This window comes from Lithobates pipiens, unplaced genomic scaffold, assembly GCF_037356315.1.
Source record: "Lithobates pipiens isolate NorthernLeopardFrog02 unplaced genomic scaffold, aLitPip1_a1.2 Scaffold_16, whole genome shotgun sequence".
NCBI lineage: Eukaryota > Metazoa > Chordata > Amphibia > Anura > Ranidae > Lithobates > Lithobates pipiens.
In genome coordinates, this window is record NW_027507748.1 from 127,154,048 (window position 1) to 127,175,012 (window position 20,965).

General features: G+C 45.0%; 1 protein-coding gene across 1 annotated transcript in view; it reads left to right on the forward strand.

Annotated features, from left to right (window-relative positions):
- Positions 1 to 3,593: 3,593 nt before the first annotated feature.
- Positions 3,594 to 20,965, forward strand: part of HIP1 (huntingtin interacting protein 1) — a 174,165-nt gene continuing 156,793 nt past the window's right edge. Inside the window, exon 1 of the mRNA XM_077480445.1 lies at positions 3,594 to 4,683. Within this exon, the coding sequence (XP_077336571.1) occupies positions 4,666 to 4,683 (18 nt within the window). The 5' untranslated portion in view covers positions 3,594 to 4,665. The remainder of the gene's footprint in view (positions 4,684 to 20,965) is intronic.

Below are 20,965 nucleotides of genomic sequence, written 5' to 3' on the forward strand. Positions count from 1 at the left end.
ACAATTTTGGGTCCAGTTTTTTTTTATATTAAAAAAAGAAATAGGAGATATCCATTACCATTTACCACCAAATGAAAGCCTAATATGGTATGAAACTGTTTTACCAACACATGTCAATGTTTCTAAAATGTGCTTAGGCATTAACATTTGTTTTACCCTTAGGTGGGTACACTCCCTAGTGTGCATGTGTTAGCAGGGCCCCGATTTGCCACCAGCAACAGTCATGCTGGCCAAGGTCCTTCCCACCATCCTCCTGCAACAGGATCGGCATAGGGCACCATACACTTGTAACATGGAGGAACTCAACCATCTTGGTCACTCACATTTTTCTGGCTTGAAGTCCACCTGCAGAAACAAAGGAATGTCCACTTGTTTAGCCTTTTTCACATTTTACTGTAGCAGTATTAAGATGCACAGTTCACTTTCAAAACACACTGTCAATCATCCCACCCCTACCACCAGCACTGCCACTCATCCAATTCCCCCCACCAAGGAGTAAAGTCCCATACACACTATCAGATTTTCTGCTGATTTTTTCCTTCAGATTTACCAAAACGATATAATATGAGGTTAACACTTTAGGAGTTTCAATTTGTATGCAATCAGGCAGGCCCTTGCACTACATGGTTTTGGTAAATTTTAAGACAAAAACCATCAGGAAATCTGATAGTGTGTAAGTATGGGGCTTAAGAGAAGGAATAAAAATAGAGAATACATGGATGGGAGAGGAAAAGAGGGGGAGGATCAAAGAAAAAGGGAGAGAAAGAATAAGAGAAAAAAACAAGAAAAACGGCTAGAGAGAGGGATGGAGACAAAAAAAAACAAGAAATTAGGATAGAGAGAGATAAAAGAGAAAGAAAGAAGAACAAAAGAGAGAGTGGTACATCCTAAAATGTACCATAAGGGATTTTAATACTGTATGAGTGGAAGGGACTAAGGGAGCACTAAATGTCCGTGGGTTAGGGGGGCAAATTACTTGTCTTGCCTTGGGTGCTGACAACCCACGCTACGAAATAATTTTACTGTTGGGGTCCCCACAACTTGGGGAATTTTAGGGGTCATTGCACTAGTTAGGTTGAGAACCACTGGTTTAGATCAAAGCATATTCATGTGTTAGAATGGCCCAGTCAAAGTCCAGACCTAAATCCAATTGAGAATCTGTGGCAAATCTTCATGATTGCTGTTCATAGACACACTTCATCCAATCTGACATAGCTTGAGCTATTTTGCAAAGAAGAATGTGCAAAATTTTCAACATTGTGTTGGTCTATCTTACACATCCCTTGAGACATTGTAAAACTCTGACATTCACAGACATGAGGCACAGGCCCCGACTGGGACAAAAAATAGGCCCGGGCATTTTAGACTGAGCAGCCAACTTTTCCAGGGATCGGGGGGGGGGGGGGGGGGGGGGGATGTCGGTAGACATTTGCGGGGGGTGGTTGGTGTTGGTCCTCCACTGTGATAGGCAGGGACACTGTGATATAAAAGGAACTGCACTGTAAAGGAGCACTGTAATTGGAGTCACATTTATATTACAGTGTCCCAGTGCTATTGTGGTCATACAATGCTAGTACGATCTGTCTCCTATTGTGCCCACACTGCCCAGTGACACTGACCTGCTCTCTCTGGTGGTCCTGGACAGCATGGCGTCCTCTTTCTGGTTGTGCGGTTCAGCGTGCCTGTCTCTGGTGGTGCAGTACAGCGTGGCTTTCTCTGGTGGTATGGTACAGCATGGCTCCCTGGTAGTGTGGGTACAGCGTGGCTCTCTCTGGTGGTGCAGGTACAGAGTGGCTCTCTGGTGGTGCGGGTACAGCGTGACTCTCTCTCTGGTGGTGCAGGTATGGCAGCTGTGGCTTGTGTTAACCCTGTCCAGGCTGCGGTCGACGCTGTGCGGCCTGATCATCAACAGGCCACGGAACGGGCAGCCCCAGCCCACCAGGCAAATGCCCGGTCTGCCCTATGGCCTGTCTAGGCATGGTGGGAATTGTAGTTCCTGAACAATTTGAGGACCATAGTTTGGAGACCCCTATCACATAAAATCCCAATAAAATACATTTATGTTTTTGGTTGTAACATGACAAAATGTGGAATATTTCAAGGGGTATGAATACTTTTAATAGGCACTGTATATGGTCAGATTTGACTGCTGGATGGACACTTTAGTAGAGAATTCCTTACAAACAAAAGCAACCAACTCGTCTCTTTAGAAATAACTCAGTCGAAGTATGAGCAGCAAACATGTATTGGCCCAGCAAAAGATTTCTAGGATGCCTCAGGGGCACTGTTGCTCCTCAATATGTCATGGCATGTAAAAATACTCAGTTCAGGTATTTATATATGCAATTATTCCGGAGGAGGAATCCCAGAAAGCCAGCAATGAGGAGTATGAATGAGCCTGGGCGGATGAACTGGCATGACAAGCTAGCATTGAAGAGCAGATGGCATCACTGGAGGGACTGCTTAGGGAACGTCAGCAGCCAGGACACAGAACGGGTTACTGACAACTCACATCCGCTAATCTGCCTCTAATGGAATGAGTGTGATTGTCTGTATTCCCAATAAAGGGGGGTGAAGAGAAGAACGGTTCTGAGGACTGTGCATCGTCATCACCTTCATCATCATCACCATCATCGCTCCTCCTGCAGTCGCTGCAAGCATCTATTATTATTCTAATAGCACAGCTCCATGCAATGTCCATTCCCCTTGTGTCTGGTTGGAATTGAGGGGCTCCATTGTGCAACCCTCCTCTCTGTCTCTGCTTCTCCCCCACTCACTGTAGGCTGTCCCTTCCTATGATTCCTCTCTCTGTAGGCTGTCCATGCTTTTGCCCCCCTCTCTCTGTAGGCTGTCCCTGCCTCTGCCCCCCTCTCTGTAGGCTGTCCCTGCTTTTGCCCCCTCTGTGTATGTAGGCTGTCCCTGCCTTTGCCCCCCCTCTCTGTAGGTTGTCCCTGCCTCTGTCCCCCTCTCCGTAGGCTGCCCCTGCCTTTGCCCTCCCCCCTCCCCCCCCCCCACTCTCTCTGTAGGCTGTCCCTGCCTCTGCCCCCTCTCTGTAGGCTGTCCCTGCCTTTGCCCCCCTTCTCTGTAGGCTGTCCCTGCCTGTGCCCCCCTCTCTCTGTAGGCTGTCACTGCCTCTGCCACCTCTCTGTAGGCTGTCCCTGCCTCTGCCCCCTCTCTCTGTAGGCTGTCCCTGCCTTTGCCTCCTCTCTGTAGGCTGTTCCTGCCTTTGCCCCCCCCCCCTCAGGCTGTCCCTGCCTCTGCTCCCCTCTCTCTGTAGGCTGTCCCTGCCTCTGCCTCCTCTCTGTAGGCTGTTCCTGCCTTTGCAACCCCCCCTCTGTAGGCTGACCCTGTCTCTGCCCCCCTCTCTGTAGGCTGTCCCTGCCTCTGCCTCCTCTCTGTATGTAGGCTGTCCCTGCCTCTGCCCCCCTCTCTGTAGTCTGTCCCTGCCTCTGCCTCCTCTCTGTATGTAGGTTGTCCCTGCCTCTGCCCCCCTCTCTGTAGGCTGTCCCTGCCTCTGCCTCCTCTCTGTATGTAGGTTGTCCCTGCCTCTGCCCCCCTCTCTGTAGGCTGTCCCTGCCTCTGCCTCCTCTCTGTATGTAGGTTGTCCCAGCCTCTGCCCCCCTCTCTGTAGGCTGTCCCTGCCTCTGCCTCCTCTCTGTATGTAGGCTGTCCCTGCCGCTGTCCCAGCCTCTGCCCCCCTCTCTGTAGGCTGTCCCTGTCTCTGCCTCCTCTCTGTATGTAGGCTGTCCCTGCCTCTGCCCCCTCTCTGTAGGCTGTCCCTGCCTCTGCCCCCCTCTCTGTAGGCTGTCCCTGCCTCTGCCCCCCTCTCTGTAGGCTGTCCCTGCTTCTGCTCCCCCTCCCTCTCTGTAGGCTGCCCCTGTCTCTGCCCATGTCTCAGCCTCTCTACCCCATCTATCTAGCAGCAGGAAGAGAGTTGGCCTCCTATTTGCAGGCTGTGTGAGCAGACGAGGATCAGTGGTGTTGCTGCCTCCATCCCTTTTGTGGTTTGTGCTCTGTCTGCATGCAGTGGATGCTCTGTGGTTGGCTCCCTGTATACAGTGTGTATCTGCCTATGCATGGATCTGCACAGCCCATCTCCACCCCCTCTCTGATCTGTCTGTGCTCCTTCCTATTACAACACTCCCTCTGTACAACTGTCTCACTCTCATCTGCCCATCGCTGCTTAGTTTCTATTTGATGCTATTTACTTCTACTTGGATTTTGTATGGCTGTCTGTGGAGCACCCTGCCTGCATCACTTGGTGCCCTCCCCCACCCTTCATCACTGCCTGGATTTACCGATGCAGTTGTGTGCCCCTAATTCCTAAACACAGTGCCCAGCCTGATCAGACCATTAGATCTCGGTGCCCTCTTTGCTCTCTCCCTGCCCAGGTTGGCTTTCAGTAAACAACACTGTGCAAGCAAGTTTCTGCTCATCTACATCCCTGCCCCCTTCCCCCCCACCCCCCAGCAGGCAGACTGTTGCTTTTGTTGTCCCTGTATTGGTGATCCTCTGGTGTGGCCCTGGGGAAGAGAGGGCAGAGGGATCATGTGGCTCTGGGCTCCCTGCTAACTGCTGAGCACCATTTGGGCTATTGAAGGTGGAGTGTGTGTACAGCTGCAACAAGGGGTCTTCTGCTGGCCTGGGTGACATCCTGCTGGAAACATGGACGCTGGCAAAATGGTGAGTACATCTTTGCATGCTGGGGGAGGTGACTTTTTGCAACTTTTGTTATCTTTTTAACTCCTTGACTTCATTTTTTTTAATTGTACTACTCTACCTCCAAAAGTGTTAAAATGTAATGACAGTTCTATGATAGTTCAACTTAATTAATTAGTTCATTCATATAGTGGCAGCAAATTCCAAAGTGCTTTAGAGACCTTAGGACCATTCATATCAGTCCATGCCACAAAGGAGCCTACAGGCTGCTGATGGTAAAGCTATCAGGAAAAGAAACACACACTTCTTGTGTGTTTATAAACATGTTTGAGTTTTTGTGTTTATTATTTATGTCAGTACTTTATAAAATGTGAAAACAACCAATTCCAAAAGTATCTCCAATGGCTCAACTACATTGCAATATGACTTATTAAATCACTATGAGATGAACCTCTTGTGACAGTTCGAATTTGTAACATAGTTAACATTCTACAAGAGTTGAAGTGTTTGGTAAGAAGTGGTTAACTTCATGCTACTGCATCATATAAATGTTACTTTTGTGTAGCAGAAAGGGAGCCAGTGGAGTTGATTTACTAAAACTGCTGAGTGCAAAATCTGGTGAAGCTGTGCATGGTAGCCAATCAGCTTCTAATTTCAGCTTGTTCAGTTAAATGGGTTGTAAAGACATTTTTTACCTTAATACACTGCATTAAGGTAAAAAATGTTTAGGTGTCAGCCACACCGCCCTCAGCCCCCCTTTACTTACCTGACACCCCTTTGATCCAGATTTTGCACTCTCCAGTTTTAGTAAATCAATCACAGTTGCATGGTAAAAATGTGCTCCAGGAAATATGAATTTGACAAACAGGACTGATAGATACAAGTTGCACACCTGGATTAGAAAAATGCTTTTTGTAAATGACCTTCACTTTTCTTGGAGTAACCACAAATTAAAAAAAAAAAAAAAAAAAAAAAGATACACAGTTATTATAGAGAGATTATTTTATGAAGTGGTTGGACACCAGCTGTGTGGAGGAGCATATATGGTCGCACAATATACATACTATCAAATCTGCAATGGTATTTCAAGGTGTTAAAAATTGTGAAGTTAGAGAAACCCTAGTGTATCATCCCCCACCCGCTCCAAAAAAATAAATAAAATAATAATAATAATAATATATATATATATATATATATATATATATATATATATATATATATATATAATGCAGTTTACCAGCCTTTAGATATGGTACTTCTATTAAAGTAGTTGACAAGGCTCAAGGTTTTTACCTTCATGCATTCTAGGCAAGAAGGTAAAACATTTTCTGTGTGCAGCAGCCCTCCCCCAATACTTATCTGAACCCCATCTCGATCCAGCGATGTGCGGAGGAGCTCCCCCGGGTCTCTTGCTCAGTGGCTGAGAGAGCAGTGGGAGGCATTGGCTAATAGCACCTAACATTCAGCCTATGTAAGGGTACATCTGAGCGGACTCTGATGTAAGCGCGGTCTGTGTGGACTCTGATGTAAGGGGAGTCTGTGCGGACACTGATGTAAGGGGGGTCTGTGTGAACTCTGATGTAAGGGGGGTCGGTGCGGACTCTGATGTAAGGGGAGTCTGTGCGAACACTGATGTAAGGGGGTCTGTGTGGACTCTGATGTAAGGAGAGTCTGTGCGGACACTGATGCAAGTGGAGTCTGTGCAGACTCTGATGTAAGGGGGGTCTGTGCGGACTCTGATATAAGGGGACTCTGATGTAAGGGGGGTCTGTGCGGACTCTGATGTAAGGGGACCTCTGTGCAGACACTAATGTAAGGGGGGTCTGTGTGAACTCTGATGTAAGGGGGGTCTGTGCGGACTCTGATGTAAGGGGAGTCTGTGCGATTACTGATGTAAGGGGGGTCTGTGTGGACTCTGATGTAAGGAGAGTCTGTGCGGACACTGATGCAAGGGGAGTCTGTGCAGACTCTGATGTAAGGGGGGTCTGTGCAGACTCTGATGTAAGGGGGGTCTGTGCGGACTCTGATATAAGGGGGCTCTGATGTAAGGAGGTCTGTCTGGACTCTGATGTAAAGTGACCTCTATGCGGACCAGTCTTTAGATATGGTACCTCTATTAAAGTGGTTGAAAAGGCTCAAGGTTTCAAGTTTTTTTTTACCTTCATGCATTCTAGGCAAGAAGGTAAAACATTTTCTGTGTGCGGCAGCCCCCCCCCCAATACTTATCCGAACCCCACCTCGATCCAGTGATGTGCAGAGGAGCAGCTGCTCTCCCGGGTCTCTTCCTCAGTGGTTGAGAGAGCAGTTGGAGCAATTGGCCAATCCCGCCTGACATGTATAGGGCATTACTCACTTACATGCACATACTAGGTCCAATTTAGATAGGAGACAATTATCCTACCAATGTGTCTTTGGAGCGTGGGAAGAAAACTGTAGTGCCTGTGGAAAACCCATGAGAGAACATGCAAATTTTATGCATGTAGTGCCATGCAGGCATGGACTGGCCATAGGGCAGACCGGGCATTTGCCTAGTGGTCCGGGGGCCGCGTGGGCCATGGCCGTCTGCTTCGTGGCCTGTTTATGTCCAGGCCATACAGTGGGAGCTAAGTGGCGACAGAGTCAGACGCGGCCCCGCTCACTTACCGCCATGTGGCCATGCCTGCACCTTCTCCGGCGGAACTACAAATTATGTTATCGGCTGCATGGGCTGAGCTGTGTGTCTCTCTTACACACAGCTCAGCCTCAGAGCCGATGCTGACAGTTGAGCTCTCCACTCAGATGGACTGCTTCTCTTCTTCCCACCCCTCTACTTCTGTGTCTGCCCCGCCCACACACTCGGGGAGATGTGAAGGAAGAGAAGATAAATTATACAGACATCCTGAGCCTCCATCCTAGGGTGAGTAAGATCACCCTCTCTCCTGCCTCCCAGTGTGTAAAACAAATGTAAGGGGTGCTCTGTGGACTCTGATGCAAGAGGGGGGCTTTTTGGTGACCAGAGACCCCCTTACATCAGAGCTCCCCTTTGCACCAGAGTCCATAGCATTCCCCCTTAAATCAGGGTTCTCAGAACACCAGTTTACATGAGATCCCCCCTTAAATAAGGGTTCCCATTTACATTAGAGTCCACAGAGCTCCCCCTTACAGTAAGTGGAAATTCTTCAGACTCTAAGGTCTGTGCGGACTCTGATGTAAGGAGCTCTGTGCAGACTATGATGTAAGGGAGGTCTGTGCAGACTCCAGTGTAAGGAGCTCTGTGCGGACTCTGATGTAAGGAGCTCTGTGCGGACTCTGATGTAAGGAGCTCTGTGCGGACTCTGATGTAAGGAGCTCTGTGCAGACTCTGATGTAAGGAGCTCTGTGCGGACTCTGATGTAAGGAGCTCTGTGCAGACTCTGATGTAAGGAGCTCTGTGCAGACTCTGATGTAAGGAGCTCTGTGCAGACTCTGATGTAAGGGGCTCTGTGCGGACTCTGATGTAAGGGGCTCTGTGCGGACTCTGATGTAAGGAGCTCTGTGCAGACTCTGATGTAAGGGGTTCAGTGCGGACTGGAGGGTCCACAGGTGATAAAGATTACACCCACTATAATAATCACTATTGTGCAATACCAAAAACAACAAAATAATTCACAAAAACGAACAAAAAAAAAATATACAGTATTTGTAGCTGCTAACTTTAAATTTTGTGGGAGGAAACGAGCTCCACTTTAATATGGTGCTGGTAGACTCATCCATTCACTGGACAGCTAAATTCTGTCTCTGTAGTCGACACGCTTCCAAGCCTATGAAAATTCATAATTGAAGGTTCTTTCAAAAGAAAGGAAATTGCCTACATTGATCGCTGCACATACAATTATTGTGCAAACACAGACGCTAAAATTACAGTTTTTACGTGTGTTATTTCATTATTTTTTCTGTTGCACAAACATGAACTCACATATCAAATCCTTTAACCTCTTCCCATCCCGCGTATAGTCAAATGACGGCCGCAAGGTGTCCCTCTCATCCTGAGCGTCCGTCATATGACATCCTCGGCTTCCCGGCCGCTAGGGGGTGCGCATGCCCACCACGTCACTTGTGAGCCGATGCGCGTCCCTGGCGGCCACAATCTCCTCCGGACACCCACGATTGCCGGTCACAGAGCAGGGATGTGGATCTGTATGTGTAAATACACAGATCTACGTCCTGTCAGGGGAGAGGAGACCGATCGTGTGTTCCCAGTACAGAGGAACACCGAATGATCTCCTCCCCCAGTCAGTCCCCTCCCCCCACAGTTAGAATCACTCCCTAGATAACACATTTAACCCCTTGATTGCCCCCCCAGTGTTAACCCCTTCCCTGCCAGTGACATTTATACAGTAATCAGTGCATTTGTATAGCACTGTTTGCTGTATAAATATGAATGGTCCAAAAATAGTGTCAAAACTGTCCTATCTTTCCGCCGCAAAATTTGACAAAAATCGCAGATCGCCACCATTACTAGTAAAAAAAAAAAAAAAAAAAAAATGGCATAAATCTTTCCTCTATTTTGTAGGTGCTATAACTTTTGCGCAAACCAATCAATGTATGCGTATTGCGATTTTTTTTTTTTTTAACCAAAAATATGTAGAAGAATACATATCGGCCTAAACTGAGCAAAAAGTAAAAAATATTGTGTTTTTTTCAAAATTGTCAGCATTTTTTTTTGTTTATAGCGCAAAAAATAAAAAACGCAGAGGTGATCAAATTCCACCAAAAGAAATCTCTATTTGTGGGGGAAAAAAGATCATATGGGTACAGTCTTGTATGACCGTGCAATTGTCATTCATATCGTGACAGAGCTGAAAATTTGCCTTGGCTGAAAGGGGGAAACAATTTATTTTTGTATATACAGACTGATTTTACTGTTGTGGGTTTAGTAACACTTTAAGTCTATCACATATCTTCCTCATACTCATATGTGTGTACAAAACACATTATCTATATATTTGCCCTTTATAACATAATTATTTTTAATTAGATTAGAGTTCCTCTTTAATGGCTCAAACCACATTATGCGGCATTGTGATGTGTTTAAACGCATTATTGTAAATGAGAGCCTATCCCCAAAGGACTCTGCAGTTCTGTTTGCCTGTAGCTTATTTTTATTTGCACAGGAAGTGACTAAATTTAAGTTTTAAAAAATAAAGTTAGGTCTCATTCATGCAGGCAATTGGCGCTGGTCTGTGAAATCACAGGCATTTGTGTTTAGCTCTGCTTATTTAAATGGTAAGCGCCAGTGGCGAGCTGTCCATACAGGGCACAGGGGCGCTACCTCCCCTAATCTATGCGCCCGGCCCCTAATCTCCATGCAGGGTGACGGACGCATGGATTTCAATCAGGGTTTTTTTTTTTGGAAGCACATGATTAGAGCCTGAGGTTCTAATTGGCTTCAAAAAAGGGTGGGCTCGGGGAGAAGAGCGCTGCGCCTTGAGCACACCCAGTTTTGTCGCAGTGGTGAAATAAAATTCACTATTGTCTTCCTGATTCTCCCCCCAGCCAATCGGGAAGCAGGTCCTGAGACCTGACTGGCCAGGGAGTCTGAGGACCCACTTCATATTCAACCAGGATGAGAAGCCTGTCTGTTTGGCTGGGAGGAAAATCCCCGGCTCTTCCCTCAGATTGAGCGAGGAGCAGCAGCCCTACTCCTCCTCATCTCTTAAGGTAAAACTGCCTTTCAGTCCGTCACTCATGGGGGGAGGGGTGGTGGCGGCAGTGTTGCAAGTGAAGGGGGTGGCGGGGTGGCGGTGTGAGTGAGGGTGGTAGTGGGTGGTTGTTGGTGGTGCGAGTGAGTGGGGGGAAGTTTGTTTGCCACCCCTTACAAAATATTGAGCACCAACCTCCACTGGTAAGCGCACATGCAGTGGTTACCAGCAGTTAGGGATGGATGATCACCACTGGACACTGAAAGATGCAACCAGGCTCGGACATCTGTCTCTAACCGCAGTTAACCACTACATGTGTGGATACTTGTGAACAGTGATGGCTTCCTTCAGCCTGTCATTACTTAGTCACTACGGCCACCGCTGTTCGCATGCACCTGTAAGGCCAGCCACAAGAATCTGCTGCTTCGCCCCCATGTGGAGGAGGCCTAATCCCACCATCAATCACTTTGAAGGTGTTTGTATAACATGAATACATTGTATGAATATACTGTAACAAAATATTGTGGGTAATAAAGGCAATATATGGTGGTTTAATACATATTTTATTTCTTAATTTATTATGGTCATCTTATGGTTAACATTTAAAATGTTACAAATATGTATTCTTTTTTATTATATTATATAAACAACTATACAAACAAATAAAACATATTGCATATGGATATTATATTGTCACAGGCAGTCAGCAGATGGAGCTCAGGACTTTTTTAAAACATATTTTTCAAATGTATTAAAATATAATATGCAAAAACATATTTCTTCCGTTCTTTACTGTAAAAAGCCTGTTGTTTACAAAGTTCAGCAGCTCAAGGTGAAAATACACACTCACATAAGTCATGACAGTGACTCTCTTTTAGGACAGATATAGCAATACCATTATATGAGCATTTTGTATGAAGGTGTCTAAAAGGAAAGTGTCAGTGGCCACATAGCAATAGCAATCTGACATTTTTTAAGGCCAGTCTTGACTATAGAAGGGAGGTTCTGAATGGCTGGCAGTGCTAACGTCTGTGTCTTTCAGGCACACTTTAATCAAAGCATAGGAAAAAGGAGGAGGCTCAGCAGGGTTATGGACTAAGGTAGCAGGAGGGATATTTGCATACCAAAGGATCCTGGGGTTAGGAGCATGCATGCAGCTGAATAGGTCAACTGATGATGTGCAGGTGTCTCCAATGTGGTGTCAGTAGCAGGTTAGGTTATTTTTACACTTCAAATACTATTTTGATAAATATACAAATTAATAATGATTATTGTATTACTTGCAATTATTGCATTAGCAAATAGGCCAAGTGTACAAGGACATATCTGCAAAATGCAGAAGTACTAGAATCTGTTTTTAAATGTTAGCATAATTGGCACATGTCGTTGAGTTTTCTATAACTTGCTAAATTAATTTCCTTGATACAGATGGAGAGAGGTGGAAAATATATTTTGTTAAAGTGTTACTAACCCCACAACAGTAAAATGTGTATATTCAGTAAAGCATGCTTGTTATACTCACTGTTTAACCTAAGAGGTGTATCCTCTGCATTGTGTAAGAAGGCTGTTTGATCCTGTATGCACAGATCCTTTCCTTCTTGCACTGCCCTAAAACATGTCCACATAATACAGAGTAAATGGAGTCAGGCTGCATATGCTCAGTTTGGTGTGTATTGCTAGAGTTTTTTTTTTTTTTTTTTTCTTGGGAGAGTGCATGAGATCAGCACAGGGCCAACCAGCACTGTCCAAACAGAGGATCAGGGATCCTGCATACTGATAGGACAGCTCAGTGCAGTATGAAAACTCCTCCTACAAGCTTTAAGAAGTCATAGAAGTCACAAGACTGCTATAGGCCCCTTTCACACATGCGGATGATATGTCCGTATTTCATCCATCCGTTTGCGGATGAAATACGGGCATACATTCATCCCTATGGAATAGCGGGTGTCTGCGGATGAACATCCGCAGACACCCGATTTCCTCCGCCTTCGCAACAGTCCGATTCTGCAGATGGAGGAAAATCCTATTTTTCTATCCGTCTGCAGAGCGGATCGGATGAACACGGACACACGGTCCGTGCTCGTCCGATCCCCATAGAGGAGAGCGGAGAGCTGACAGGGCGGTCCCCGCACAGTGTGCGGAGACCGCCCTGTCCGCAGCCGACTCAGCGGGGACTACGGAGCGATCCCCGCTGAGCGAGCGGATCATCACGGGGCGGATCATTACTGATCTGCCCGTGTGAAAGAGGCCATATACTTCTGATGAGAAAAGGTATTTAGCAGTTTATATTTACTAAAATAATTGCATTTCCATGTTCTGTGTACTGTGGAGGACCAGATATAGTGAATGCAGGCCCCGGGCTTAGTAACACTTTAAAAGATGCCTTTAAAGTTTATCTATGGTTAAAATATAAAATGATATATTCTTTTCTACATTGTTTTTTCAATTATTTCTAGCCTACGCCTATTTATCTGAATGATCTTGAAGCTCCTAAACCTGCTTTGTGGAGATCCCCACACATTTACTTCCTTGAATTCTGTAACATCTATTCCCTATGTCCTGTGAGTGGGCACTGCGGGGTCACAGAATTCCCAGAACCTGCCTTCTACAGAGGGCTTTTTTTTCTCTCAGAGAATAAGTGCAGGAACCTGGAGTCAGCTGCAGCTGACTTTATTTTTTCCAAATCCATCCTCACCACTAGAGGCTCTGACAAAAACCTGCTGGCTCTTAGATTCTGCACCCTGAGGAATCCTACACTTTAGCTTCCTGTTTGGTCTGTGTCGGTGTTCAGGTGGAGCTGCTTTCCTGAACCACCCAGAGCTCCATCCTCAGCAGTCAGCCGAAGGGTCCCCAACCTTAGCGGTGTGCTTCTAACTTTGGCGGTGTGCATCTGTCACCTGACCTCAGGTGACCTGACAACGTGTCACAGAATTCAAGGAAGTAAATGTGTAAATCTTCACAAAGTAAGTTTACAAACTTCAAGATTATTCAGATTAATAGGAGTAGGCTAGAAATAATTGAAATCCAATGTGGAAACAAATATGTGATTTTACATTTTGAGCATAGTTACGCTTTGACTGTGATAATGATATTGTTCTACTTGTGTTGTTATAGGTGCAAATTCTGTAGCAATACCTTACTATTTCTTCTCAATCTAATTCCATGGTCAAATATGGGATCTTGGCTAACTATCACTTGATCTGTGTGGCTGTCTCCAGCACTTTGGCCTTGTCTGAATGTGTTGCAACCAGAGGAAATTTTTATTGAAGCGTCATACTAATATTTTTAGACTGGGAGTATTTTGGAACAGGAAGAGTTTTTCTTGCTTTTACTAGATTTGTTGGCTTCTATAAAAAGAACCTATTAATAACAAAATACTGTTTCTTGTAACTTTTCTGGAAATGTTAGGGGAAAATAAAACAATTTTTATTTTTTTAACATATTTAGGTCCTTATGATCTACTCCATACTGGGATTATAGAATAATTCAAAATACATTTGTACTGGAGAGGGAAGGATTAGTTGTCAAACTTTGATAGTTAGCACCACTAATTCCCTAGAACAGAGGTCTTCAAACTTTCTAAACAAGGAGTCAGTTTACCGTATTTTAGACTTTAGGGAGGCCAAACTGTGACCATTCCATTGGTGGTAGAAAAGGTCCAGACGTCAGAGGCAAAAAACAATGCCTCATCATTGGTGTCAGTGGGAGGAATTGTGCCCCATCCTAGGTGTCATTGGGAGGATTTATGCCCCATCAATGGTGTAATTGGACCCCATTGCTGGTGTCATTGGGAGGAATTGTCCTCCTTCACTGGTGTTACTGGAGGAGGGAATTGTGCCCCATTGTTGATATCTGTGGATGAAATAGTGCTCCAAGGGCAGATTGTAGGTGTGAGGTAACATCCACATGAATGACAGGGCCCAAGGTTTCCCGGCAGAACATTGCCCAAAGCATCACACTGCTTCACCTGGTTTGTCCTCTTCCCATACTGCAGCCTGGTGCCATTTCTTCCCTAGGTAAGTGATTCACACGCACCTGGCCAGTCACATTATGTAAAAGAAAATGTGATTCATCAGACCAGGCCACCTTCTTCCATTGCTCTGTGATCCAGTTCTGATGCTCACATGCTCATTGTAGGCACTTTTGGCAGTGGACCTGGGTCAGCATGGGCACCCTGACTGGTCTGCGGCTACAAAGCCCCATACACAACAAACTGTGATACTCTGTGTGTTCTGACACCTTTCTATTGGAACACATTTACTTGCTGCCTAATATATCCCACTCACTTTCAGATGCCTTTGTAACAAGATAATCAATGTTATTTACTTTACTTGACAGTGGTCTTAATGGTATGGCTGAACACTATAAGTCTGTGTGAGGCCACTCTAACAAAGCAACTAATGAACAATCATCTTTTCTGTCTTGGATTACTGTAAATCAGTGGTCTTCAATCTTTTTAAACAAAGGGCCTGTTTACTGTCCTTCAGACATAAGGGGGGCCAGACTGTGGCCATTGGTAGTAGAAAAGGTCCCAATGTCAGTGGGAATAAACAATGCCCTACCTTTTGGTGTCATTGGGAGAAATTGTGCCAGAACGTTGGTGTCACTTGAAGGAATATTACCCTTTCATTGGTGTCAGTGGGGGGACTTATGCCCCATTGTTGGTATCAGTGGAAGAAAATCGTGCCCCAAGGGCCAGATAAAAGCAAGCAAATGGCGTCATCTGGCCCATGGGCCGCAGCTTGGAGACCACTGCTCTAAATACATGAAATTCAGTTGGTTGCTATCTATTGGTGGCCATTGTACCTCATCATTCTTTGCTCTGGCTCAACATAAATGTTTCTACAGTGTCTTATGAGAAAGATGCTAAGATGTCTAATTATAATCTTTAAATATTTTTTTCATCACTCAAAAGTGTGTAGTGTGTGGATATACACTAGTAAAATTTCAAATGAAAATTCTCAGTAAATTCAAATGCCATTCAAAAGTAGTTAAAGTACTTACCTGCTCTGTTGCAGGGGAATTGCACAGAGCAGCCTGGATCCTCCTCTTCTTGGGTCCCTATTTTGTGCTCCTGGCCCCTCCCCCCCAAGCCGAGTCCCTCTCTCTCCTGATTGGCTGACTGAATTTGATTGACAGCAGCGGGCGCCAATGGCGCCGGTGCTGTGTCTCAGCCAAACAGTATCGGGAGTCTTGTATAGCCGAGACACTCATGGACATCGCAGGATAGAGGGTGTCTCAGGTTAGTATTAGGGGGGCTGAGGGGGACTGCTGCACACAGAAGGCTTTTTATCTTAATACATAGAATGCATTAAGATTAAAAACCTTCTGACCTTAAAACCTCTTCAAAGATTTTGTTTTGTTTTAACATTCAATTTTGTGATCAAATACACTGCTATAAATTCATACACTCCAAATAAAAATGTCTACCCTGCTTCTTCAAATTTCCCCCCCCAGTTGTCTGTCAACCGCCCAGCTGAATAAGCCCTGAGTGAAATCCGCCAGTCTAGCTCTATATATTTTGTGAAGCTTTCTATTTTAATATGTAATAAAATAACTATGTATCTGTCTCCCACCTAACATAAGTCTTCAGTTTTATTATGGAAAATAGAATGCAGAGAGCAAATATTTTTACTAGCCTGCATAACAGTTGTTACAATGTTTAGCAAGATCTTACAATAAGAGGTTCATGTTTATATCTGGGGGCTGCAGGAAACTGGGGATCATTTTTAAAGGCGCAGAATTTTATGGCCAGTACTGACATTTTCAATTACAATTGAATGCATATATTTTTTTGTTTGTTTGTTTTTTTATTTTTTTATTATAAGATTTTTTTTTATATTTAAAGCAGAAACAGTGTGTATCACAGTCCCCCTAACCAGGAAAGTCTGAGAGTCTAATAAGATCTATGCATGCGCAGAGAGGTTCTTTTTTGTGTAGCACCAGGCAGGTGCATTCTATTCACCCACATTTTGGAATTTAGAATATTTGAAGTGGGATAGATTGACCAAGGCTTGTTAATTGATGTTGCCAACACGTTAAAATGCATGCTATATTAATTTGATGCACTTCCATTTACTTTTTTGAGCCTCCTAATGCACGGATATTTTTTTTCCAAAGAGCACTGCACTGCAGATGGAAACAGACACCATTTTTATTATAAGGAAGTTGGACATGTGTTTTAGTGTGTTGCATGTGTTAATGGGCTAGACACATGCCTGGTAACAGTGGTGGCCACTCATTCAGGGCGCAGAGGCGCCACATCTCTAATCCATGCGTCCGACCCCTAATCTACATGCATGGCACCAGACGCATTGATTCAAATGTTTTTTGTTTGTTTTCTTTTTAGAAGCACATGATTAGAGCCAGAGGCACTGCGCCTGGAGCCTGGAGTATTCCCAGTTGTGTGACATTAGTGAATAATATTCGCTAATGTCTTCCTGTTTCTCCTCCCGGCCAATCAGGAAGCGGATCCTGAAACCAGATTGGCCACGGCTCCTAAGTCCTGATTGGCCGGGAGGAGAAGCGACCACCGGGGCTTGGGAGGAAATGCAGGGGAGAAGCCTGGATGACATGGAATGGGGTAAGTTCCGGGGCTGGCGAGGGGCCTGGTGGGTGACAGGCGAGCGATGGATTGAGCAAGAGGCGGTGGGGGTGCGGGGGGGGGGGGTTGTATGGCTGGCTGGAGGGGTGTCCCTTTCTGACTGGGGAGGCCATTGGCTGCCCCCCTGGTAATGTACCTGACAACACTCAGGCCTAGATTTTGGCTTCTCAGCCACAAGGCTTTGCATTGTTAGAGGCAGATCCAGGTAGCACAGGAGTGAAGTAATGGTAAAGGGCAGGCACTTTGTAGGCCGGTGCAGTTAACCGCCCACCTGTTGATGGCCTTGTGCGATTGCTGCCAGGAAAGAGGGGTCTCATAGGGAATTAAACCCTTAGGCCCCGTTCACATCTCATGATTTGTTATCGTGGGCAGAATCACTGTGATTCTGCCCCAAGCACAACATGCTGCACACGATTGTCCTTCAATGGCATCCCAAATGTGATGTGATTCTGCAGCGATTGACCAGAACCCAAGAAGATAATGAGTAGGGAAAAATACCTGGTCACTGTGACTTTGATCCATTACACCACAGAATGGCTAAAACTGGCCATAAATGGTTCGAACCATGTATGAGCAGGCTGAATGTATCCAAGTTGATCGATTAATCAACTTGAGTAAAACCAGCCTGACAGATTTTACATGCGATTATTGCTATCGGTTATTATAGCCGCTAGCAATAATCACTGTGTTCTCCTGGCAGGGATTGCTTCCCTTGCCCACTACACTTAGCGAACACAATGGCTCCACCGGAGGAATTCCCCTGTCAACACTGTCTGTGGTTACAGGAAAGAAATTCGCTCCATCTATGGCCGGCCTTAGGAAGAGTTGTGTGAAATGAAGACTGAGAAGTAAGATAATTCATGCTAAATGCACTATTTACATTTCATTGCTTGGAGTTGGGCATTAAACCTTTGCCTTAAAAAAAATAAAAATAAAATAAATATAAAAAGAAAGCACCAGGCATGGTACTTACAATGAATGAAGTGTGTCCTGAGGCTGATGTGCTTGGTTAAAACCTAAAGTCCTCTGCCCTGCCCAGAGGTGATCTTCCAGTGCTGCAGTGGTCAATATGACTGGCTGCAGCTGCCACAGGTACCGACTCGTCAGGTGCTGAGTATGCTCGCCCTTTCCACCCCTTTCCTCCATTCATAGAAGCCAAACTATTGGGTCCCACAATGAAAGGCATTCCATGATTACAGCCTCAATTCATAGTGTACTGTTCATTGTGGGAACCAAACTTCTATGAATCGCGCATGGCACAGAAGGGGCGGGCATATTCAGCCCTGGTGCAGCTGATCACTCCTGGGGGGGGGGGGGGGGGGGGGTTCTGGGGGCACAGAACTAAGGAATTCAACTGAACACAGCAACTACCAGCACACGGGACACTTCATTCATAGTATCAGACCAGGTGCATTTTTTTTTCCTTTTACATTTTTACTAAAGTTCACTTTTAAAGCTTTTAAAGCTCTGCAAATCCAATGTATGTGGAGAGTAGATGTGTCCCTTCGCCTGTCCCACAATGCGGCGTTCAGTAGTGCTTTAGTGAAGAACCGCCAGCGATATCACATAAGAAAGGCAGTATTTGAAAGGTGCAGCGGGTTTGTCAGATGGAATATTGTTACAAAGGAGGTAAGATCAGACAACTTATGAAGCCTATTATACAGCTTCATGTTCATCCTAAAGTTTGGGAATGATTACGTACCCTCCAGAATATGAGACAACGATCAGGTCTTATTGCAGAATGTTTGCCGATTAAGCAAATCGGTAATTTCATGGCTAGTACAGGGCAAGAATCGTTATGCTTTCTCTGCTTTGTGATGTAGAATATTCAGCCTTTTACAAGTTTCAGAAATACTTCCTTTTTTTATCTCCGGGTTTTCTTTTTTCTCTTTCCTGTACAATTAGAAAGACAGTTATATGTTATCTTTTGTTTAGTATATTTGTAGAATTTAGGTTGTGACCCCGTTCACGCACCAGAATGCACTAAATCACATATACCATGAAAGGCAATATTATAGATAGTGCCTGTTCACATCTGTATGTTTTTGAAAAGTAAATTTTTTTGTGCATTTTGATGCCTATTGAAGTCAATGATTATGCATAAAAATGCTTATGTAATGCCATATATGTTTGTTTTCAGCCCCTATTAACAAGCCTAAATTGTTTTTTTATTGGTCAACATGAAAAATGTATGATGCATCAAAATGCATTAAAGTGGAACTACACTGGATCTGAGTGCCGCAAACCAAAAACATTATGTAGGTCCCTTTCACACTGGGGCGGTGGGTACGTCGGTGGTAAAGCGCCACTATTTTTAAGGGCGCTTTACCGTCAATTTTGCGGCGCTATTCAGCCACTAGTGGGGCACTTTTACCCCCCGCTAGCGGCCGAGAAAGGGTTAAAACCATCTGAGAAAGGGTTAAAACCACCCGCAAAGCACTGCTGCGGCTGTAGCGCCTGCAAAGCGCCCCAGTGTGAAAGGGGTCTTGATTTATTAATTTAAAGCGGTTGTATACCCCCAATTTTTTTCCCCTACGCCTGTAAAGCAAAAGGCATAATGAGCTAGTATGCACCACATACTAGCTCATTATGAAATACTTACCTTAGAATGAGGCGTTGGTAACTCACCTGGTCCACACTGAGCGAGCTGACATGTTCCCTCAGCATGTCTTCTGGGTATCGCGGCTCCAGCGCAGTGAGTGGCTGGAGCCGCGAAGTCTCGACTCCCGCGCATGCACACGGGAGACTTCTTTCCGGCAAAGTATAGCATCTGCCGGACTTTCAGCCGAGAATCCCCTGTGTGTATATACCGTTGAAGTCAGCAGCTCATTGCAAGCGGAATATCTCCTAAACCGTACAGGTTTAGGAGATATTCTTTATGCCTACAGGTAAGCCTTATTATAGGCTTACCTGTAGGTCAAAGTTATACAATTGCCTATACAACCGCTTTAATATAATAAAATAATTTAATACTCAAAGCAAACTCACCCATCCATCCATGTCTCCATGCTTTATTTTGCTGAGAAATCACTTTGAAAAACACCCCCTAGCATTTCTGACTGTGGCCATTTTGAATAAGGGCAGATGGTTAATTTAGCATTTACTTTCTGGAATCTATCTGTCATTAGCTCAGGCATGCCGGCAGGATGCAGGCAGGATGGTGTGCTTAGCTAAGAAAACCCCTCCTCCCCTCTTGAAGCCTACTGGGATATATGATATAATTTGCAGAGGCAAGAAAACAGGAAGTAACTGAAGAAATGTAAAAAAAAAAAAGTTTAAAACAAGTATATATGACACACTTTCCTACTAATGCTAGCAGCATAAGGATTAAAAATAGTCCTTGTTGCTTTGGAAAGCGAAATATGCAAACACACACCAGCATGTCCTAACTGTCTAACTGGGATTCATCTGTCTGTGCCCCCGTTAAGCCAGCCATAGACTGACAGAAATTTGGCTGGTAGATCCATCTATGGGCAGGCTGGTTGTACTGAAGTCAATCTATCAATTTACCCCCCCCCCCCCCCCCCCCATGGTTGAAGAAAAGAAAATTGCATAATTTATGACTTGCCTTAGGGAGCTTCACTCTTTCCATTGTCCTGTTTACGTATATCATTAAAAGTGACAGTAAAAGAAAATCCCAAATGTTGGGTTGTCCCCAGAAAGGTAATAGTAAATTCAAAGTGCAGCAGGCCAGCGGTTCACGTTGGAGGCCTGGAAGCAAATGGAGATCGCTGGAGTAACAGTGTCTACTACAGTGATTTCCAACTTCCAGGGGCATTGGCCTGGTATGGTACATACACAGTTACATTGATCCAAGGTGGACCATTGCAGCTATAAAAATATACCATGCCTGGAATTCTTCCTTAACTTTCACCAGTTTTTTTTTTTATCTCTTGTGCCGCGTACACACGACCGGTATTCCTTCAGAATAAACTCTGACGGTCTTTCCGACGGAGTTCCGCTGAAACGGACTTGCCTACAAACAATCACACCAAAGTCTGTTCATTTAGAATGCGATGACGTACGACAGATCTAGAAAAAG